This window comes from Xiphophorus hellerii, chromosome 1 (genome assembly GCF_003331165.1).
Source record: "Xiphophorus hellerii strain 12219 chromosome 1, Xiphophorus_hellerii-4.1, whole genome shotgun sequence".
Lineage (NCBI taxonomy): Eukaryota > Metazoa > Chordata > Actinopteri > Cyprinodontiformes > Poeciliidae > Xiphophorus > Xiphophorus hellerii.
Genome location: NC_045672.1, coordinates 507,744 through 532,487, shown reverse-complemented (window position 1 = coordinate 532,487; position 24,744 = coordinate 507,744). Strand labels below are relative to the sequence as shown.

The window sequence follows — 24,744 nt, the reverse complement described above, 5'->3', positions numbered from 1 at the left end:
CTGTCTCCCCTTGATTAGTTCCCAGGTGTTTCTTGTTCCCTGAGTAGCCCCAGTGTATTTAGTGTCACCTGTGTGTCTGTTCATTGTCAGGTCCTCGTCTAATGTGCGTTCAGTACTTTGTGTTGTCCAGTTGTTTTAACTGTTGCTACCGGCGTCGAGCCCTGGCTTCCGCTCGGCCGTGCTGCCCGTTGCTGGACTGTATTTTCCTCATTAAAAGATAATTTATTCATCTTACCTGGGTCTGCTGCGTCTGCCTCACCACCTCTCACCACCAATTCATGACAGAAGGACCCGACCAAACACAGAGGTGAGATCGCTATTATTCTGACCCAGATGGACCGGACTCAGCAGCAGTTGGAGTTGGCTCAGAGGGACCTCTACCGGGATGTGGAGATCCTGCCTTCTCCGCTGCTGCTGGAAGAGATGGGTCTGGAGTCCAACTACGACCTGCTGAAGGACCAGACACACACCCAGACAGCCACCACCAACGCTTCCCCGTCACTCCCATGTAATAGTTTTCAAATTAATTCCGAGGACGATTTCAGCTACCTATTCAAGCAGTTTAAAAGAGACTGATTTATGCTGGAATTAATTTACGAACTCTATGACGAATACGTCCAACGGAAACGTTCCGCTCCAGTCTTGATGGCCACCACCATCCCTGCTCCGTTTGTTCCGGCCCCAGAAACCACTGCAGTTTTCCCCGCTCCAGAGACCACTTCAGTGGACCCAGCTCCTCCCGCCTTCTCCCCAGCATCTCCAGAACCAGCGCTACCTCCGGTCTCCGCCGCAGCGGTTTCTCCGCCCCTCGCCGCCGCTGCAGCCTCTGCGCCCTCAGCCGCTCCAGAGCCCGCTCCGCTCCTCAGCCGGCCACCTGCCGGCTCACCGGCCGGCTTTCCCGAGCCCCACGCCCACGCTCCAGAGACTGCTCCAGCCACGGTCCCCATGGTGATGGGGTTCCAGGCGGCCTGCCTGGCTCCAGGCTGACAGGCGGTGCGGCTGAGGGCGTTTCCTGCCCCAGCTAGTGGATTATTGGCCCCAGTTAGTGGGTCTTCTGTTTCCGAGGTTCCTAGTGTGTCCCCAGAGTTTCCCAGTGGCCCCAGTGCTCTTCCTGAGTCTCAGCCTCTTAGTGCTCCTCCCGAGACCCTGCCTCTTAGTGCTCCTTGTCGTCGCCGCCTCTGGGTGGCCCCCGGGACTCCTCGTCGTCGTCGCCGCCTCTGGGCGGCCCCAGAGACACTTCGTCGCCGCGGACAGCCACCCGACCACCTCCGTGGTTCCCGCCTCCAGCGCCCCTCCGCCCACCCTTGTTGTGTTTTTTGGGGCGTCTGGTAGCCGCCCTTGAGGGGGGGTACTGTCATGATCTGTGTTTTGCTGTGTGTTTATTTTGAGTTTCCTGTGTATCTGTGTCTCCGTGTTGTCCTGTCTCCCCTTGATTAGTTTCCAGGTGTTTCTTGTTCCCTGATTAGCCCCAGTGTATTTAGTGTCACCTGCGTGTCTGTTCTTTGTCGGGTCCTCGTCTAATGTGCATTCAGTACTTCGTGTTGTCCAGTCGTTTTAACGGTTGCTACTGGCGTCGAGCCCTGGCTTCCGCTCGGCCGTGCTGCCCGTTGCTGGACTGTATTTTCCTCATTAAAAGATCATTTATGGAACAAGATGGCGGCGCCAAAGACAAACTTGAAGTTTGTCTTTTCCACTTTGCTCGGTTAAAAACACCTACAACCGACAAAATTTACTGGCCATTGGTCAAGCAATCGGGGGAAGTCTGTCACAGGAGCTTTTCCGTGTCCACAACAACATTCCGGTCGATATTGCACGGACACCGGGCTCTCTCTGGATTACAATCCCAGTAACTACAACAGGGCGACGGCGCAGAGATCGTAAACAAAAGAGGGGGTGTCTCAGAGGCATGTTAGTGAGGCTCAGGAAACAGCCACACAAACCACCGCTACCAAGCATTTTTCTCTCCAACGTGAGGTCTCTCGCTAACAAACTGGACGAATGGAAGCTGTGGATTGCAACTGACAACCTCATCCGGGAATGCTGCATTCTGTTGATCACGGAGACGTGGTTAAATCCAACCATACCGGACCCGGAGATCGAGCTAGCAGGCTACACAGCACACCAACAGGACCGATCAGCGAGCTCCGGTAAGAAAAGTGGAGGTGGACTATGCGTTTATGTAAATAACAGCTGGTGTACGAACTCCACAGTAGTTGTTAGCCACTGTTCTCCAGGCGTGGAGTTCACCACAATTAAATGCAGACCCCTCATCTCAGGCGGGAAGGGGGAGCTGGAGTACAGGGATGAGGTGAAGCAGCTGTCAGAGTGGTGCAAAGTCAATAACCTGCTCCTCAACACCTCCAAAACAAAGGAGCTGGTGATCGACTTCAGGAAGAACAAAACGGACATCCAGCCTCTCACCATCAGTGGGACCTGTGTGGAGAGGGTCCCAGTGTTCAGGTTTCTGGGCATGGAGTTGGAGGACAAGCTAACCTGGAGCACCAACACCAAGGAGCTGTTGAAGAAGGCACAGCAGAGACTGTACTTTCTGAGAATACTCAAGAAGAACCGTCTCCCCTCAGACCTGCTGCAGGCCTTCTATCACTGCTCCATAGAGAGTGTGCTCACGTACAGTCTGTGTGTCTGGTACGGCAGTAGCATATCCGCGGACAAGAAGGCACTCCAGAGGGTTGTTAGGGCAGCAGAGAGAACCATAGGCTGCCCCCTCCCCACTATGGAACAGATTTACACTTCCAGGCTCCACAAGAAAGTTTTGAACATTTTAAATGACTCTTCACACCCTGGCCATGGTCTCTTCCAGCTGCTGCCATCAGGCAAGAGATACAGAGCAATAAAAACCAGGACAAATCGCCTAAAAAACAGTTTTTACCCGATGGCAATCATGGCACTAAATTCAAAGGCATAAGAACTTCTGCTCTTGACACCACTTTGTTAAAAATGTAAATTCTGTTGCGACACCTCCAGGCGCTGCAACCATCTTCTGATGTCTATTTATTTCTCATTTTGTACTATTTATTTCTTTATCTTTGTATATTATGTATATACACATAACCTGCATCTTAACTCGAGTCGAGCAAATCTCAATCTCGTTGTAATCTGTTGATGACAATGACAAATAAATCTTATCTTATCTTATCTATCTTATTCATCTTACCTGGGTCTGCTGCGTCTGCCTCACCACCTCTCACCACCAATTCATGACAATTTTAGCATAACTCCAGTCTTACTTGGCCTATTAACACAGTTTAAAAACTGGTTATAATGTGCACTTCAACAATAAGTTGAAAGTGAGACTCGGGGTTGGCAGGGTCTTGCTGCTATGGCGTCACAAATTAGACATGTTTAAAAGATGCGTATAAGTGTATGGATACACTGTTAATTTTTCACTTTATGTATAAATGCTACTATGTGATCTGTCAAAATGTAAAAAATTATGTGGTAATATTCACCTAATTTAGACACAAAACATGGAAAATACTTGCAGGCACAATACAGCAGCTATTCAGTCAAAATGACAACTGAAAAACCTGCAATCAGTAAAACAATATTCAACAGTAAGACTCTGTACCCTAAATTATACATGAGTCAAATAAACCTCACAACACTGTCTATATCAAATAATGTCAAGTAAAAAAGAAACATTCGTTCTAAGTCAAATGCAGGCTGCATTAAAATAAACGATCCTTAGTTACTAAATCAAAACTTCCTGTGAGAACAGCTAGCTGAGTAATCCTGGTTCTGATTGGTTGTTTCTGACTGAGTTTAGTAATTCTGCACAACACATGGAGGAGGCAGAGGAGATCGATTTTTTTTCAGAGATTATCTGTCTTATGTTAGGACATAGCAAAAGTTTTAATACATATTTAAAATCTTTTTTGTTTATGTTACATGCTGCAGCTTTAAGCAGACGTTCGGTGTGACAGTTCAGTCTGGTGGAGGTTGAGCGGCTCCGTGTGTGAAATATTACTACCAGCAGCGTAGCGCAGCGGTCCAACAGCGAGAGCAGAACCAACATTTTACACCAGGGGCACCCAAAGTGGGTCCTCGGGGGCCGGCATCCTGCACCTTTTATTCTCTCCCTGGTGGTAGTAACAACCTTTAGCATGTCGATGTTCTTCGTTGGTCATCATTTGATCCAGGTGCGTTAAACCAGGGAGAGAACTAAAACATGCAGGATGCCGGCTCTCGAGGACCCACTTTGGACACCCCTGTCTTACACGGCTAACTCGTTGACTTCAATTATTTATCGGATTATTAGCTTAGCTTTCTGACCGTCATGGTCTTCCGGGTGAGTGTTGGTAGTTGTGCGCTGCTATCTGGCTGCTCTGGAATTCCTTTTTTTCCTGCATTGAGCCTCGATGTAGCCAAACTCCGTCAAGTGTTGGTTTTTTAAATGTCATATTAGATTCGTTGTGTTGTTGCATTTTGACGTGTTTCACCCCCGACGTAATTTTCCGTCGCAACACGCAAACTTCCCCATTCACTCTCAGAGCGTTATAGTTCCACACAACATTGTTTAGAATTTGTTGCTGCGCGCTTGCGCAATGTGAAGGAAAGAGGAGATAAGCTGCACACGCAGGCTGCGATGTTAGATGCAGGTGATCGGCAACAAGAGACAGTGATCGGCGATGACACCTTTTCATGGAAATCGGCCGTTATTATCGGTGATGTCATGTGGTATTTGGGCCATTCTCATTTGCACTCCGGTTGTGTTTTCATGTTGTTGTCCTGCTGGAAGAACGAACCGTCACGCAGCCTGATGCCTGGTTTGATTGAGCAGTACAACACGGGTAGTTTGAAAACCATTGATCTTCTAGCCTCCATTCCACAACTACTTTGTCTTGGTTTGGCACGTACAATCCCAATAAAACCCACAGAGTCTAGAGGTTTTATTAGGACAAAAGGTTAATAAGTTTGAGGGATATAAATACAACGTTTTAAGGCATTTTTGTGTGGGCGTGTGTGTACTTTTGTTCTTCTCAAAGACTGCAGTGAATCTGGTTGCAATATGCTGTCTAGTAGAATTTGAAGATAAGATGAGAAAAAGTATTTCTTTTTGGTTCCCATTGTTTCTGATAAGGCGATTAATTGGACAGTAACCATCTAATAGTTCTCCCTTTCCTGTCCCTGTGCGGTCCAGGCTGCAGAGGAATGCTGTGTGGCTTTGGGGCGGTGTGCGAGAGGAACCCCACCGACCCATCCAAGGGCGAGTGTGTTTGCAAGAAACTTGACTGTCCATCCTTGGTGGCTCCTGTTTGTGGCTCCGACACCTCCACCTACTCCAACGAGTGTGAGCTGGAAAAGGCTCAGTGCAATACACAGCGTCGGATCAAGGTGCAGCGAAAGGGGCCCTGCTGTAAGTACAGTTTAACCTGCAGCCACAAAACATCATGTCTGTAGAAGCTCATCATGTGGGACCTTTCACACACAGAGTGAAAGCTTGCTTCTTAACAAATAACACAGTCTGCAAAATGTATTTTCACACCAATGGAATAGGATCTGAGATTTTTTTCTGTCCTTTTAGTGCAAAGTATCTAATTTTTGGACATCTTCTGGCATTAGTGAGATTTCATGGTTTGGATGTTAGGAGATTATAAATTAGACATTGTGTGATTAGCATGGGGGTAAAAGCTAGTTCAACATTTACACATGAATGCAAAATCAAAAGTTTACTCTGAAAAAAAATATCTTTCAATTCCAGCCTGGTAAATATAGTTTATTCATATTGTGTCAATAATAAGACAACTCAGTAGCAATTTGCAAGGCAAATTTATAACCACATATTTCCAGAACTGTTCAAATCAAATCAGTTCAATCAGCACACAGGCCTGTCACGATAGCAAATTTTGCTGAACGATTAATTGTCTCAAAAATTATTGCGATAAACGATAATATTGTTTGAAGACCTTTTTACACTGATTTAATGGAAATGACGTAATAATGCATGCGATTTCTTGCCAAAGATAGATACACTTTATTTTCAAAAGAACACTAAACAATGGAACTGATAAACAAAATAAACAAAACAACCAAAGACAAAATAAAATGGATTCTCAGTCTCCATTAACAAAAAACTCACTTGAAAAAAACCCCCTAAATATCATAAAGCCAAAGTGGAAATAAATACTGCATTCAACCAAAAGAGTGCAGATTATGAAGTCTGTATATTATGTTGCCCTTCAGTAATAATTAGATTTAAATAGAGAAGATGGGCACATCGACTACCTGATGCAATAGTTCACACTATATGATTTTTTGCTCCTATTTTTCCCCTTACAACAATCTTAGAACGTTGGTCTTTCTAAGATTGTGTGGTGTGTTACGGTAGACCGTCGTGGCCGCTCCGATCTAAATCAGCGGTTTTCCCCAACTGGGAACTTAAAGCAGCCTGTTGAATGTGACAGGTAGCCAATCAGAAAGCGTGGATTCCCTCCGTGTTTTCTGAGGGGAAATTACAGAGGAGAATCCCAAACAGCTGACAACCTGAAGCCCAGCGGACATTGGAGATGATATGTGGAAACAACATTAATGTTTATTCAACATGCAAATAATATAGAAATGACAAGAGGAGGAGTTGGAGTGAAATTGCTACCGCAGTTGATAAACCCGGTAACTTTTCAGCTGTTCTTCGTTAACGTGACATAAATAGGTTATAATGATTTTCATTCAGTCAGGACTTTACGTTGACACTAGCCACATGCATTGCAGGTAGATAGTAGTAAAGCATTGATTAATGCCCGGTTTTAAAATGAGTTAACTGAACTTGTAGCCTGTGAAGGTCTTGCATAAACCAGCCAGAGAGACGTTGAAGAAAGTTCAAAATATAATCTTAATTTATTACAAAAAAAATCCAAAAATGATAAATTGGGCCCAAACTGAGGTCAACATAACAAAGTACAACTCAGGTGGTAACACAACAAACTCAAGCACAAACTGACCTAACAAACAAGACATGAGGGGAACTTAAATAGTGGCTGATCAGACCATTAACACACACTAAGGGGTAATTAAACACACAAAAAACCTAACAAATATTGGTCAGAATATTACTAAATCTGTAAATGAAATAAATATCAGAATTTAACTAACTTTCAAAAAGAAGAAACATTAAATAAATGGTCAAATTAAACTAAAGACCAAATTTCCCCCTCCCCGGGTGAACAAATGGAACGGCCCGCTGAGGAAGTTTGACAGCCATATATGGACATCAATCAGCTGGAGCTCATCTCTGTGATTTTCAGCAACAGGTCCAGAGGAAACTGGTAACTCAAAAGAAAGAAATTAATTTGTTGTATTTAACAAAATATACAAAGAACTGACACATAAAGTTAACTAAATGGGTGCACAACAAATAGTTAACTAAAGAGTCAGACTAATGAAAACAAATTTAAAGATAAAAATCTAAACTACTCACTAATCAATATGTAAAGTAATATTAAGGGAGAACAGAAAACCATTACCAATTCTGTCTGTGTGTGACAGTAGGGACAGCTTTCACATAGCCATTATTTCGTGCCCATTGTTGGACACCACACGGCACGATCAAACCGTTATACGTAGGATTTCTGTCAGCTTATGTGTGGTCTCTTAGGTTTTGAAAATGGGCCGACAATCGGCCGACAGCTCTAAGATCTTGTAGTGTGCGCTGGGCTTTACACTAAGGAAATGAGGAAGGGGGGTCAGTGGAGAGCACCGGAGTTGAGCCTTTTTTCATTCGGTGTCATCAACAGGAAGAGAAAAAGGCCGGAAGAGACGATAATGCTGATAATTAAAATGACGTTGATAATTTTTATTTATCGTACGATTAATTGATTTATCGCGACAGGCCTAAGCACACAACATTTCAATCCTAAATGTAATTTAACCATCAAATTCAGTTCAATGCTCCTTCTAACTTGTAAGAAGTTATTTTTATTATTATTATTTTTCAGTGCTGCACTGATCTGTATTTAGCTACTTCTAAATACAGATCAGTGGGTCAATAGTGATTTCTTTAGAATAGAATTCAACTTTATTGTCATTGCACTGTCACAAGTACAAGCAACGAGATGTAGTTTGCATCTATAGGAAATAATCACAAAGCGAGTACGCAAAGTTAAGAGTTCTAGTCACTTTAAAAGGGATTATTATTACTGTTACTACATTATTATGCAAATTTCACATTTTGCAGCATTTTTCACTTTCATTTGGGTCTCTGCTGCTTCTGAAAACAGCATAGTGCTCAAAAAACATCAAGCTGTTTTTAGCAGGGTTTCCCCCAGTGTAGGCCTGGCGGCCCGCCATGCTTTACTAGTCCCACCGCCAGGCTAAGCCTTTGTTGTTTATGTTTTTAGGAAAATAATAATAATTAAAAAAAAATTGTGTGTTATTTTTTTTAAACCAGATTGCAAGCGTCTCTGTTGCTTTGAGCGTTTCACTGGCGGAGCAGAATTATTCCTTAAAGATGAGTTTATAGAAGATACGTTTATAGTTTAAATCCGGACCAATCAGACAGCTGGAGACTCTGCGCGATGCCTTGCGCGTTGCAGCAGCTGGATGTCTTGCGTTAACTTCAGCGCAGATCCCACGTCTCCTTTCATTCAAGCTGGACACAGGCTGACCTGTATGGATATTTACATCAACCCCCTGTGAGGAATTGTGTTTCTTTGCAGAGTTTTTGATCAAGGTAGGAGTTTAAACCCCAGCATGTTAGCTCTGGCTGTGCAACTCTACATGAACCAGGAATAACTTGTAGTGGCGTTTTCAAAGTTGCTGAGCGAGTGGTGAGAATGATTTATATTTGTGGAGAAAGAGTTTTGTGCAGCTTTTACATCTCAACACGCTGCCCAGCGTGTGGCTCTGTCTGCGCTGATAAATTCATGTATGTGTTCCCAGTTGACCGGTGTGTTAGTGGTTAATGAACCAGTTCTGACCTCATCATGCAGGTTCAGCCCAATGAGGAGCTTTAGCGCTCGCCTCGTAGTCACGCATCACGCTGGTTTTATGTTATTTTGTTGTTATTTTTAGTATTATTTTTCCGATTACACGAAGCATCAAACCATATCAAATACTTTGTCCACTTAGTCAGACAGAGTTAATGTGCACGATTGCATGGAGATCTGAGGAACTCGTCCCTTAAACTGGACCAACCAAAATAGTTTCTGTGTCCCCTTGTTAAAAACTCAATAGACACGAAATGGAAGAGCTACTAAAGCCACATTAGCAGCATTAATTTAAATCTCCCGTTTGTTCCACATCTCTGCGCAGTGCAGAGGATTTAACTCATCAAGCAGGGTCGGTCCAAGGCTGTATGAGGCCTTGAGCAGAATTTGACTTAGGGGCCCCTCTTGCTGCTAAAACATCAGCACCTCCAACAGCTTCTGTGTTGGATTTAATGAAATCTGGGAGATGGGGAGTAGTTTAACTGGCCAATCTAAAAAGCAATAAGTTATAATTACAGTTTACTAATTTGTATTTGTGGACAAACAACTCAAACTCAAAGATTAAAGTCACAGCATCAGATTGTTACTATGGTGACAAAACAATTTAACTATGAATATTGCACTTTGAACTTTTACAAAGTAAATTAGCCAGTGCCTTCAAATCTTACATATAAATGTTAAACAATTTAAAATATTTTAATTTATTTATGCTGAAACCATTAAATCAAATTTAGCAGCATTGATAATCTCAATAAACAAATGTTACATTTATGTATCTGTGGTTTGTGTTAAAATATTAGCATTTATTGGCTCCTAAAGCCCTGGGGGGCCTGATGGAGCCGCTGACTTAATTTGGATTAAACAGAAGTGCAAATAATTGATATTTATTTTAATTGCATTTTTTGATTTGTTGTTTTTTTTTTGTTTTTTTTTATACTCTTTATTTAACATTTTTCATTACAATGAAACATAAAACACAAACAGAACTTGGGGCACTGATACATATATAAATAAAAAGAAAATAAAAAATAATTACAAGATGTTACATCTAGTTATGCTTCCTTGTTCTTGTATAACAGCCATTTAGACCAGCGTTTGTTGTAAGAGTGTCCTTTTATCTGTAAAAGATATGTCAGTTTTTCCATTGAGTGAATCTCTTCCACGACTTCCCGCCAATGGTCTAGCTGGGGAGGGAGTTTCTTTAGCCAAGAGCGTGTAATAGCTTTTTTGCTTGCAATTGATAGAACTTTAAAAAGATACACATCTTCTTTTTGAAATACTTCTCCAGACATCAGCCCCAACAGAAAAATTCTGGGGTCTTTGGGGATGACATACCCCAAAATTATCCCGATAGTCTGACAGATTCCATCCCAGTAAGGTGCCAACTTTGGGCAGGACCAAAATACATGAGAGTGATTGATGTTCTGTTGGCCACATTGCCTCCAACATTGCTGATCTTCTCCTCTATGTCTACTAGTAATTTGAGGTGTGATAAAGTATCTAATTAAGCACTTCCAGACAAATTCCTTCCATCTTTTAGAACTGGTAGATGTCTGTTGTGTCACACACATTGAAAGCCAATCACCCTCTGTAACTTTTACTCCCAATTCCCTTTCCCATTTAGACTTAATATTCAAGGTGTTATTTCCATTATGTTTCTGCAACCCTTTAGATAGTTTGGAAACAGTTTTACATGGGAGGTGAGTATAAGCATTTGTAAAAATTGTTACAATAGTATTACCTTCCGGAGGAACACCTTTTTTTATTTTAGAATTGTAAAAATGTCTTACCTGAAAATATTTAAATAAATCTCTGTTCTCAAGATTATAATCCCTTTTCATTTGCTCAAATGTTTTAAAGGTGTTCCCTTCAACAAACTGGCAGAAAGCAACAAGTCCTCTATCTTCCCAGCCTAAAAAAGAGGAATCTAATTCTCCTGGCCGAAAGTTTGAGTTACAGGAGGGCCACATCAGGAGTCCAGTGACATCTGTCAATTTGTACCTGTCAACCACCTCTTTCCAGATTAACAACGTGTCTTCAACTATACCATTCCCATTTTTGTCTGTAACTATTTTATCTCCCAGTCGTGTTTGGGGTTGGACCCCACCTTGCCTAAGTTCAATCTGTTTCCATCCAGTCTCCATTTCTGAGGAGCACCAGCAGACCATAAATCTCATCTGAGATGCGTAATAGTATTCACTCAAATTTGGAAGGGCCAGACCCCCTTGGTCCCTACTAATTTGGAGTGTTTTAAATTTTATCCTTGGTCTGGTCCCGGCCCAAATAAATCTTGAGATCAACCTGTCCCAGGCATGAAACTGTGCGCTAGATATCCTAATAGGCAATGACATGAAAAGATATACAAAACGAGGAAGCAGATTCATCCTCACTATTTCCATCCTAGCTGTGAAATCCAGCAGTAACCTTGCCCAGGCTGTCAAGTCTTTTTGTATGGTTTCAGTAAGATTACCAAAGTTCAAACTAAATAACTCATCCAAATCTCGGGAAATAAGTACTCCTAGGTATTTTAGCTTTTTGGCATCCCACTTAAGTCCACAGGTTTTTCTTATAGATTTACTAGGGGAATAGTTAATTGTCAGAACTTGTGTTTTTGTGATGTTTAGACTATAGCCTGACAGTTGACCGAACTCAGTTAGCGCTGACATAACTTTGGGGAGAGTTGTATTTGGGTTTTGGAGGTATGTGATTTTATCATCTGCAAAAAGGCCAATTTTGTGTTCTATATTTGCAAAACTGACACCTTTTATCCCATCATCCTCTCTAATGGCCTGTGCCAAGGGTTCAATGAATATTGCAAAAAGCGATGGACTTAGACAACATCCCTGGAGGGTTCCTCTGTATAATTGGAAGCTATTTGTAAGGTGCCTATTGATTTTTACCCTGGCCCGTGGTTCATCATAAAGTGACCTCAAACAACTAATAAACTGATTATTAAAGCCCAGACGCTCTAGTACCTTATATAAAAAAGTCCAGTTGACCCGATCAAAGGCTTTTTCTGCATCAAGGCTAACTAATGCGACTCTGATGCTCTGCTTTTTGGCTTGATCTAATATATGTAATGTTCGTCTTATGGTGTCCTGAGTTTGTCGGCCTTTGATGAATCCCGTCTGGTCTTCGTGTATTAGATCTAACAAGTAATACTCCAGTCTCCGAGAGATTATTGATGTAAAGATTTTATAATCGACATTCAGAATTGAGATTGGGCAATATGATTCGCATTTTTTCCTTCTTTAGGGAGGACAGATATTATAGCCTCTCTCCAAGATGGTGGGATCTCAACCCTGTTCAATGTCCAATTCAAAGACTCAAGCAGGACAGGGGAAAGCTCCTTCCTGAACATCTTGTACCATTTATTTGGAAACCCATCACTACCTGGGCACTTATTACTTTTCAAATGTCCAATAACCGTATCTAATTCTTTCTGGGTAATGGGAGCAGATAAAGCTTCGTTTTGGATTAATCCAAGCGAAGGTAGGTCCAAAGCTGCCAAATAATTGTCAATAGCAGTTATGTTAACTGGTTCTGGAGTAGAGTATAATGTTTATAATGTTAAAATAATTTTCAAAGGTCTTATGTATTTTATCCATGTCATAGGTTAAGTTATCAGTTGAGGATTCTCTAATTTTGGTAATCGAATGCTTCAATTGATGTTTACGAAGTTGCCTAGCTAAGATTCGTGTAGCTTTTGGGCCTGATTCATAAAATGTTTGTTTGGAGAATCGTAATTTTTCCTCAAGTTCCTCGAGTATCATATCATTTATATTGTTTTTAGTTTCTGTTATTTGTTCTGAAAATTCTCCATTGTTAGTCATTTGCTGTTTTAATTCTAATTCCCTCAATGTTTTTTCCAATTCATCGTATTTTAATCTTTTTATTTTTTTAAGATAAGCAGTTCTAGAAATTAGTCTCCCTCTCATTACTGCCTTGGCCGTGTCCCAGACTAAGGTGTGATTTACCTGCCCATTATTATTATCTTTTACACATTCCATTATTTCTTTTCTAATCTCCTTTGTTGTGGTTTCATTATTAAGGATACCTATATTTAAGCGCCATAATGTTGTTTTAGGCCTATTAGACAAACTGATGGACAAATAGATAATGTTGTGGTCTGAAATATCAGATGTTCCAATTAAGCATTCCTTCACTTTGGATCTATCAATGGTGTTCATCAAAAACAGATCGATCTTGGAGTGGACCCTGTGTGTAGGAGAGTAGTGAGTAAATTCTCTTTCTTTATTATGAAGATCCCTCCAGACATCAAACAAGCCCATCTCCCGGATCAGGATATTTAAATCTTTTGACCTACCAGTGTTTTGTTTCTTATAGCTTGTTGTATCTAGAGCATAATTAAGGATTGTGTTCCAATCTCCAGCGCAAACAAGAACTCCTTCACTAAATGAGATAATGGTGTCAAAGACCGTTTTTAAGAAAGTCCTGTCGCTCTCTGGCGGTACATATATATTAACAATCGTGACCACAACATTATCAATTCTCCCCTATATAACAACAAATCTGCCCTCTTTGTCGCTCTTCTCAGATATAAATTCAAAGTTCAGTGAGTTAGAAATTAGGGTGACTACCCCCCTCTTTCTACTATTTCTACAAGAGCTATACAACGTGTTTGAGTAACCAAATGACTTAAACTTATCATGTTCTTGTTTAGACATATGTGTCTCTTGTAAAAGAGCGATTTGTATCCCATCTTTTTTCAATTTAGCTAAGACCCTTTTTCTTTTTACTGGACTACTCAATCCGTTTACATTTAAGGAAGCGATTTTTAAATTATATGACATTGATATACAAAGAAAATTACCTTGACTGATTTGGCCCCTGAACCCAGAACACGAACAGTAATAAAACAAAACAATATCAAACTGACTTCCAAGATGAGAAGAAGCTCCCTCTTCTCACTCTTGACCCCGTTGGCAAGTCGAGGGTTAAACCTCTCAAACTGAGAGGGCCAGAAAAGGACAGTAGAAGCGCCTTTAGGAAAAAACATGTCCATCCTATTAGTCCAACGTAGAAAAAAAAACAGTGTCCTCTCCCACGAAATAGTAAATCAGAGCCCAGTCAAAATAATGTTGCGTTATGTCATGTTGTTCTGCCTATTTTCACTCGGAAATGCTCCGCTGGAAGGTCTGCAGCTTGTTCTTTGCTCTCAGTGCCGCCGCAGTACCGCTGTTATTCGCCGGCTGCCAGCCCAGTAGCTCCCGAAGACTCGACACCGCTCTGGAACCACCGTCGGCCGCCGCCGGTTCCTCCACCTGGATTCCGCGTTTCTTCAGCTCGTTGTAGGCTTCCCGAGCGCTGGAGTATGTGCGGGTTCCTGATTCCCAGTGGATCCTTATGTTGGTAAACGGTGTTTGACAGTGTATGCCTTTTACCTTCAGCGCTTTCTTGATAGCGATATATTCTCTGCGCTTCTTCACTATCTCAGGTGTATAATCGTGATCGAAGTGAATATTTGAAGAGCCCACCTGGATCTTGCCTTTTTTCCACACTTCTCTTAAGATCTTTTCTTTTGTGGAAAATTCCAGAAAGTTGACAATAATAGCCCTCGGTGGTGAGTCCGGTGGGGGTTTACTTGCCAGAGTGCGATGTGCGCGTTGTATTTTCAGGTCAAGGTCCTCAGGTAGTTGTAGCTGGTTTCTCAAAAGCGTCTCAATATACTGTGTAGTGGAGTTCCCCTCCTGACCTTCTGGCACCCCAAAGACATGTACGTTGTTTCTTCTGGAACGGGACTCTAAATCAAGCACTTTAAGCTGCGTTTTCCTCTGTTGTTCGATGTAGAAGCACAACGCCTCAGTTGCCTCCTTTGCCCAGTTCCCCACCTGATGAACGCGGGCCTCCGCCTCGTCAACCCGCTCTGCCAGGCCTTGTACCTCAGTGGCAATACTGTCCAGCTTACCGTTTATTTCATGTCCCAAATGGTCAATGTTTTGTTGTAGCTTTGCATTATCCCCCTTCAGGACAGTCTTCAAATCGTCTATGGCCTTAAGTATTCCTTCCGAGTCCATGTTCGTTCCAGTGCTCTCAGCTCCCGAACTAGCCACGTTGTCGCTAGCTTGCTTCAGACGTGTGCTAGCTTTAGCGCCAGGGGCACATTTATCCAGTGTTGTATAGTAACGAAGTAAAAATACTTCACTACTTTACTTAAGTATATTTTGGAGTACTTCATACTTTCCTGGAGTATGAAAATTTTTGATGACTTTCACTTTTACTTCACTATATTTCCGAACTTAATTGCGTACTTTTACTCCGATACATTTTCAATGTGTGGTTTAGTTACTCGTTACAAAAAAGCGAGAGAGAGAAACGCAAGTGTTTTGACCCCACCTACTGATTAGCAAGTAGCAAGTAGGCTACCGAACAAAGTCCGTAGCCTGCTTGCCTGGGCTTGTTCATCACCACCAATAGGATACTTCTTCTTCTTCTTCTTTTCTATTATGGCGGATCACAAGCAACTTTAAGGTGCATACCGCCACCTACTGTACATGAGTGTGTAGAAGCATTACTTCATATCTATTAAATTCTACTTTTTAATTTTGTATTCTTAAGATAAATAAACAATGCTTTCCTTAATTTGTGAATATCTGTTATGTTTCCTTCATTTCCTAATATACCTTTAAGATTCCATTCATGCCCCATATTTCTAACTATTCTCTTTAATTCTTCCCTTTTGAGTTCATTTGACTTACAGTTCATCAATATGTGTTCTACATTTTCTTTCTCTCCACATCTCTCACATTTATCATTATTTTTCCTCCCTATTTTATAAAGCATGTCATTTAAGTAGGTATGACCTACTCTTAATCTACTAATTATTATTTCTTCTCTTCTGTTTCGTTCATTAATGCTTCGAATTCAAACTGACTTTTGTACTTCATATAATCTTCTTCCTTTCTTATCTTCATTCCACATTTTTTGCCATTTCTTGATTTCTTTACTTTTAATTAGGATACACCTGTTTCGCTTCTCCCATTAAACACAAAGCAAGTCTCGCAATCAGTAGCAGTCACATGGAAATTCTATCTTACAAAAACTCCCCGTCCAACTTGAAGAAACACATCGAGGTAACGTCTTATGAAATGGTTATAATCCTCCTGTTTCAGTAACTATAGCTTGGTCACTAGGCACTACTGTATTGTGAAATCTTGACCATAAATGAACTTTGTTTGGCATTGTTTCAGTTCCACACGTGGTGTATTTAGCTTAGGCTTAATGTTGACTGTAGCAGGCTACCTAGACTCCTCTGTTCAAGGGGGGCAGAAGCCATAGCGATAGCAATTTAGACTAAATTTAACGAATATAGGAAAGGCATGCAAGTTCAAAACCAGGTTTACAGATGCCAATAAGCTGCATTTCCCTCCCAGTTCTTTTTTTCTTTTGCATAATGACCAGTTGTGTGCACCACCTACTGACTGTAGCATTGACTGATTCACTGATTTGTGAAGTAGAGTAATCGTAACAGCTCTTTTTCTTCATGTTGGCTGCATTTTCTGTACTATTTATTTTTCTCATTTTCAGCACTGACCTTACTTGAAGGGAAAACTTAAGGCTTACAAACACTTTGTATTTTCTGTCCTGGAGGGTTTACTAAGAAGCTGGTTCAGTTGTAAAGCAGGTTAAGTTAACCTTGTGCTATAGGTAAAGCACCTAATTTTCTTAACTAAATGATGCCTGCAGGTATATCTATTAGCAGGTTTAATTTTGCCTGCACTTGGTTGTGTACATTATTTTAAGTGTATTTGACAAGTTTACCAAAATATAAAAAATGTCATTCAAACTGCATTTGCTTTGTTTTACTTTTTACTTGTACTTTTCATTATATTACTTGAGTACATCCATTTTTACAGTAATTTCCATACTTAAGTACAAGAAGTTTCAAATACTTTAAGACTTTTACTCAAGTAACATTTCAGTCAGTGACTTCGACTTTTACCAAAGTCATATTTTGGAGAGGTACTTGTACTTTTACTTGACTCTGAGATTTCAGTACTTTATACAACACTGCATTTATCCTGAGCTTTCGGCATCTTTATCGATTCTTTATGACTCGACGTGTTTCTCCTCCCGTTCAATAGTTATTTGGTCGAAACAGTGAGCTGATTAACGAGTTTTGAACGGGATTTTCTTTTAGTAAGGTGGGAGAGAGGCTCTGACGCGACCGTCTACTCCATTTGCTTCCGGAAGTCCCCGATTTGTTGTTTTTAAGACTAGTTCAGAGTTGAGATAGTATTTCACTGGCGATGTCTTCCAGTAACATATAATTACACAGTAATATTTTTACATTTCCTGTTTACTGAGCATCTTTTAATACAAAAACACGGTGGACCGCTTCGGCGCTCCGACCACCAGGCTTAGCAAGTTTTCTGGGGGAAACCCTGTTTTTAGTAATAAGTTCATATTTTTTGTTGTCTGGAAAATGATCTGTTTCAAAACCTTCCTAATGTGACACCACAAATCAGCAGGCACTGTCTGTTACCTAGCAACCCCAGCAAAGCCCAGCCCATTACCTAGCAACCTCAGCAACACTCAAGCATGTTTGGTCAGCAGGTTCTACTGTATGTGCTTTACAGTGGCTGCAGGAAAAGACAAATGTTTTGTTGTTAACCTACCGTTCAAAAATCACTTGCTGCATTCTTGTTCACTGTGCAGGAGGTTTCACTTCTGCTTTTCAAAGATGTAGGGTTGTAAAATTAAGTATCTGTTTACAGCTATTTTTCATGTATTGAGTGTAAATGTTGATTTGGGATGAGAGGGCGTGGTCAGCAGCAGCTTCTTTGGATTTAAAGTAACAAAAACAAATCATTCTGAAAGGAGCTGAAAAAAGGCAGAACTGAGTAAACTAAAATCTCATTAACTAAGAATGACTTTGTGTAAAAAATGTAATGAACATATTTTATTTTGCTCATAGACCTATCCTAACCAGTTCAAAGAACTTTTAATCACTTTTAAAGAAGTACACAGCTAAACACTAAATCACTATACCGGGTGTAATTTATACAGAAAGAAAAATGGAGAGAAATACATGGCAGGGGCTTCAATAATTGTAAATAATGCACAAATGGAGAGTTGTGGGGAGAAGTGGTGGGCATATCCTCTGTTAGTCAGGCCTATAGCAGCATAACTACTGAAAAAGTCCAAGAAAACCGTAAGCTACTCCTGCTACAAGCTTTACTTAAGCCTGGCCTGCAGGGAGCTGGTACCAGGACTGAAGTCCACTACTATCTTACTGCTGAACAAACTTGTTACGTTTATGGAGAGGGGCCTGATTTTCTGTTATTGTGATGAGATCAGACCTGTTCTTGTTAATCCAGAAAAGATCAGTAGCAGTATGTCAAGGCAGTTCGACATAATGCTGACCCTTTCCGATAATCTGTCATGAGACTTAAATGTAAAAGCTCTTTAGTCCAGATGGGTAACTGGTGGATGTGCTTCATGGCTGAAGCTACAACAGCCTCTTCATCAGGCAGAAAGCTAAAGAACTGGTTTCTGTTCTCTGCTCTAAACACAACAATTGTTTTGTATTTCTGCCTTTATCTCAAAATAAGACACGATTTCCATTCAACATGGCCACTCTCCTCAAGCTTAACCACCTAAAGCGCCCTCGGAGGGCGTCATGGAGCTCTTCATGTGTCTCCCACTGGTAGCCTTCTAATCTGTCACTGCTGTCCATTGCTTATCTTTAGCAATGCCTTCAAACCACAGGAATCCAAGGAGCTGACGCTCTGCAGCAGAAACTTCAGTAATAACTACAATGTTTGGTCAGCACTGCGCCTTCCTGTCAGTGTGGCCCGGCCGCTAATTCCTGGGGTTTGATTACATCGCAGGCTTGAACCTGGCACTAATAACAATCTTGGTGACTGCCCACATCTTGGCAGAGGGGAAATAACTAGAGAGATCAGATACAAAGAGGCTAGGAGTAACACTGGGTGCACCAGAGAAGGGAAAAATCCTCTGAAGTGGGTGGGAGTAATTGTACAAGTGGAAAAAAGGGCATCCAGGAGCAGGAGAGTGAACAACAGAGTGATTGAGGTGAACAAATTTCAGGAGCAGCAAAAATCCAGAGAGAAGAACTGGCAGAGTGAGAGCTTTAATGATGGAGCATGAGCTCTGGAGGCGACTGAAAACACCATGATTATCACTTTTAACATCAGCAGACATTCTGGTGAGAAAGAAAATAGTTACAAAATAATACAACTAATTAGAGTACTGTTGATAATAACCACCTGTTCAGCAACTCAGAAAAGTTAGTTATCCTCTGACACCTGAACCAAGAAGAAAGAGGCCTTTACCGGCTTTTCACCAAGTAAAAAAAATTAGATTGTTTTCTGCTAGGATATTTTATTAGCTGCTTTTCAGTAAATAATATTTTTTAAATCATTTTCTGGGAAATTAGCGTTTAAACCAGGAGTGTGCGGGGTGTGTGTGTGTGTGGGTGTGTGTGTGTGTGTACTATATAAATATATATATAGACATTTTCCAATTCAAATGCTCGGAAGCTAAGCTGGTGAGGCAGCAGCGAGTTGAGCCTCACCTGGGATTGATCAACCTCTCACTAACTGCACTGGCTGCTGTTCTATGAGAGCATGTTCCTCCTGTCTGTTCATTGCTAATAAAATGGTTAAAAAAACATTTAATATATGAACTGATCTTCCATAATTTAGCTTATGTATATAATCTACAGTGTTTTTTTGTCACCAACTGTGTATGTAACGTGCTTTGTGTGCTGAGGAGCGATCAGAAACAGCAGAGAACAGATTTGAGGTGAGGCAGGCAGTTCTCTTGCTTCATGGCAGGGGGCGCTCATGATCCCAGACATTGTGACTCTACAACTGCAGAGTAAGATACAGTAACAACAAGCTAGCCATACAGTCAAGTGCAGCGATATATTTATAATTTTCTCCTCGTACCACAGCAATCACTTATTAATAATCACAAAATAAACAGTAAGCCTAAAACTATACTACTGCAACAGACTGAATGTCCTACTCTTTGTGTGGAAAATATGCCAGTGTTTTCTTAGGGGCGTTGTTGTCAGTTGATATGACAACAAGTCTGTCTGTAGCCTGGCCATTGCAGAGAGCGAGAAAGACGTGGTTTTGAGTTATACTTCAACGGGTTTTCCCTTTGCTGTGGAGCACAGCACAAAATTAATAAAACCTAAATTTCCAAGTTTCATTGAGTTAACGGAATTATTATACCGTGGCAGCGGGTTATGGATGACATGTAGAAGAATAGTCTTTTTGCCCTCCAGCGTTGTCCTCATACGTGAAATTTTCTTATTAATTTGGTATTAATGTATCATCAATACCAACAAAACTCTTGGTATTGATGATACATTCTTAGACAAACTGATGGGAGAGAGAGGATGCAATTGACAGAAGGCAAATACATCAAATACATCAGCACACCACATAGACAGCACCGCTCATAAAAGATAATCAGTAAGATGTTAATCAAATAAATATTTCGCCTTTGCTTTTACCATTTATTCCGCTTTGTAAAGTTCCAGCTTTAACTTTAGTTCCAGTTTTAAATCCTGCAATAACATGCAGGGGGTCTATATTTGTAAATCTGATTATGATTAAGTCAGTGCCTCATCAACTATGAACCTCACCGCACGTCACTGATGTACATATTTGTATAGATATATATATATATGTATGTACTTAGATCAATAGCGTTACTAAGTAACGCGTTACTAACGCGTCTTGGGGAGTGACCACCGTTTCAGCAGCGACAGAAACATAAACAATGGAGGGAAGAGGGAGATGCACATTTTGTTGCTGGAAAAACAGAAACTATTTTTAGTTTCGGTCACCAAGTCCGATTATTATAAGCAGCTTTGAGCTTGTTTTTTTCTAAAATCGCTTGCAGATTTAATGAGTTGCAGGTTGCGGTTTTTGGGCTCGGAAATAAGCAGACATAAACCCCAGAATTTGTCATCCAGTTAGTTTTAGTCAGACTCATGATCTGTCCCGCTGTGTCTTTGTTAATATCAATTTAATATATTGCCTCTGAATGACGTCGAGCTTTGCGTTGCGCTCCAGAAAACTGCAAACATTGAGACTAATATAAACAGCGCAATAAACGTGAAAACAGCCAGGAATGAACGTGTCCGTAAAGTTGTGCAACTAAACATCATTTAGACAGTCAATTTGTTTATTTAGATTATTTTTTCAGCTAATGTGCTTAAATACCGTTAGGATATTATTAAAGAGGAATATCTTGGTGTGTAACCAACTTATGATCAGTAATATTAAGATAAGTGTCACAAATTCCATCAATGGATTTTGTCTTCCCAAATGGAACGGGCATATTCCAAGATGACAATGCCAGGATTCATCGGGCTCACATTGTGAAAGAGTGGTTCAGGGAGCATGAGACATCTTTTTCACACATGGATTGGCCACCACAGAGTCCAGACCTTAACCCCATTGAGAATCTTTGGGATGTGCTGGAGAAGGCTTTGCGCAGTGGTCAGACTCTCCCATCATCAATACAAGATCTTGGTGAAAGATTAATGCAACACTGGATGGAAATAAATCTTGTGACACTGCAGAAGCTTATTGAAACAATGCCACAGCGAATGCGGGCTGTAATCAAAGCTAAAGGCGGTCCAACAAAATATTAGAGAGTGTGACCATTTTTTGGTGGCGACTTTTTTTTTTGGCCAGGCAGTGTATATATATATATATATATATATATACAGTACAGACCAAAAGTTTGGACACACCTTCTAATTCAATGGGTTTTCTTTATTTTCATGACTATTTATAAGGCAAGAAATCCCACTTATTAACCTGACAGGGCACAGCTATGAAGTGAAAACCATTTCAGGTGACTACCTGTTGAAGCTCATCAAGAAAATGCAGAGTGTGTGCAAAGCAGTAAAAGGTTGCTACTTTGAAGAAACTAGAATATAAGGGGTATTTTCAGTTGTTTTACACTTTTTTGTTTAGTGCATATTTCCACATGTGTTATTGGGGCCTGCCATGCAAAGCAATGGCAGGAACCTATTACTATTGTCGGAGAAAGTGTTTCTTTCTTCTTCTTTATTTTTCTTCCGTAACCATTAATGCGGCTCGTACTGCTGGGTGCACACCTACAAATGAGGTATCAAAACGTGCAGAAAATTCACGCCATTCCAGCTATTACTTTTGGTGGGATTTGGGCTTAACGTGGCGACATAATTCGCAAAAAACTACGAAAAAAACCCCATTATAAGTCAATGGGAAAAATCCTGGAAATACCCTATTTTTGAGGATTTTCTGTGTCGTCACAAATTCACCTAGAAATGCCATTCAAATTTCATTTTGTAGATACGTCTGTGATCTCTTCGAAAGTGAAGACGGCTCGTCGGTACCAGTTACGGTTTGTCCACAATTTGCCTCTAAGCGACCCAAAGTTTCTCATTTTTGCTCAAATTAGAGTGAGAGCCGATCTCGGTTCAGATCTGGGCACAACATTTCTTTCTCTCATCACTGTAAATGCTCTGAGTGAGGTACAGATATGAATCTCGGGACTATCGCAGAAGACACATAGGCCTGTCATACGCTCCAAACGCTTTTCGAATATGTATTACGGTTCCCGAACAAGAAGGATTTGTTTCCAATGCTTTTTTTCAGTAAAACGTGTTTGCTCAAACACACTTGTGTGTTTGAGAGCTCAGAGCTCAGAGCTCACACCTGCTGAGACCATTATTTACCATAGCAACGGATCTCAAGAGGCTATTGGCTGCTGATTTGTACTACAAATACGCATCACTGTAGTTCTATATGACTTTTCATCCAAAGCACTGTTACACATGGTATTAGTTTGGCCCTTTGAAATGAAGCTTAACAAATATTTCAAAATAAAAGCCTTGAATATTTTTACATGACGTAATTGCTCTTTTTGGCTTTATTTGACTTTTTCATCCAAAGCACTCTTACACGTGGTATTAGTTCAGAACTTTAAAATGAAGCATACTGAAAATTTCAAAATAAAAGCCTTGAATATTTTTACATCATGTAATTGCTCTTTTTGGCTTTATTTGACTTTTTCATCCAAAGCACTGTTACACGTGGTATTAGTTTGGCCCTTTGAAATGAAGCATACTGAAAATTTCAAAATAAAAGCCTTGAATATTTTTACATGACGTAATTGCTCTTTGTGGCTTTATTTGACTTTTTCATCCGAAGCACTGTTACACGTGGTATTAGTTCGGAACTTTAAAATGAAGCATACTGACAATTTCAAAATAAAAGCCTTGAATATTTTTACATGACGTAATTGCTCTTTTTGGCTTTATTTGACTTTTTCATCCGAAGCACTCTTACACGTGGTATTAGTTCGGAACTTTAAAATGAAGCATACTGACAATTTCAAAATAAAAGCCTTGCATATTTTTACATCAGCTACTTGTGTTTTGAGCATTATATAACTATTTTAACCCAAGGACTATTACGCATGGGATTAGTTTGGCCCTTTGAAATGAAGTTTAACAAAACTTCCAAAATAAAAGCCTTGACAACATTTTAAATCGTACCGAATGGTGCACGTCCGCCTCGCTTAACGTTCTTGCGGTTCTCCGCGTGCCACTGATCACATCGCGGCGTTCTTTAGCGTCGACGCCGATTTGTGGCGTGACGACTCCGGGCCCGAACCCCACGGCCGCGCCTTGGCAGGCCCCGGCTAAATTTCTTCCGAAATTTTCTAGTTCATAGTTTTGATGCCTTCAGTGTGAATCTACAATGTCAATAGTCATGAAAATAAAGGAAACTCATTGAATAAAAAGGTGTGTCCAGACATTTGGTCTGTACTGTATATATATATATATATACACTATATATGTATTCACTGTATATGACACAAATCACACTACCTGTCCTAAAGATTTTTACTTCAGATAGGTTTGTTTTTCAAGAACAGTATTTGTTTGTGGCTGTTTGTGAATACAGTTACCTAAAAAAGAAGCAACGAATATTTATTATTGTTACTTTTTGTTATTGTTATTGTTACTTTTATCATTATCATAACAATACCACAACACATTATGATAAAACTTTAGGTCCATATATGTTAGAGTTTTTGATTACAGTATTAGATGTACAGATAACTATTTTGTTTCTGATTTCTATCCACATCATTCAAAACTAAGAGACTGAAGCTTGAATTTCTTGTGCTGGATTTCATTATCTATAGGTGAGATTCACCAGCAGAAGCTGCAGCTGCTTTACTTCTTCCTCTTCTCCTAGACAGTCAATTTGTTTATTTAGAGGATTTTATCAGCTAATGTGCTTAAATACTGTTAGGATTTTATTAAAGAGGAACATCTTGGTCTGTAACCACCATATGATCAGAATTATAGACTATAGACCACCTGATTTTATTTAGACTTTCTTGGATGCAGATTTATTTAAGAAATGGATTCAATGAGTGATTCTGCCCTTTTTTGCCAAGAAAGGTTGAACATTCAGTATCTGTCAGTGGTTCAGTATTACTTTTGGGCTTTTGAGTTTGTAATAGCAGTTCAAATGGCTGAATAAGAAAAAAAAATCATGCCAAATCTAGTCTGCACTGACTTGATGGTAATGATCGGTTTGAAAGCGACTTCAATTATAAATGTACCCCTAATAAACCGTTGCGAAGTAGAAATGTCAGTCTCATTTTAAAGCAATGAAAGCATTAAAATATCTGGAAGAGAGAGCAGCTGTTTTGGAAATATAGACATTTTAAAATGAGCAGCAGCAGGATAGAATAAAATAGATGCACATGTGCTAACATCATGACC

At 40.4% G+C, this 24,744-nt stretch overlaps 1 protein-coding gene and 1 long non-coding RNA gene across 11 annotated transcripts in view; one reads left to right on the top strand and one right to left on the bottom strand.

Annotated features, from left to right (window-relative positions):
* Positions 1-24,744, top strand: part of agrn (agrin) — a 466,151-nt gene that overhangs the window by 248,716 nt on the left and 192,691 nt on the right. For all 10 annotated transcript variants that reach the window (XM_032562688.1, XM_032562681.1, XM_032562697.1 and 7 more), the window contains one exon: positions 5,162-5,377. In XM_032562688.1, coding sequence (XP_032418579.1) covers positions 5,162-5,377 — 216 coding nt within the window. The remainder of the gene's footprint in view (positions 1-5,161; positions 5,378-24,744) is intronic.
* On the bottom strand, positions 1,902-22,690 carry LOC116720181 (uncharacterized). Its single transcript, XR_004339344.1, has 4 exons — positions 22,678-22,690; positions 15,112-15,115; positions 2,713-2,718; positions 1,902-2,266 (listed from the first exon to the last, which is right to left on the bottom strand). It is a non-coding gene; the product is annotated as an uncharacterized LOC116720181 (long non-coding RNA).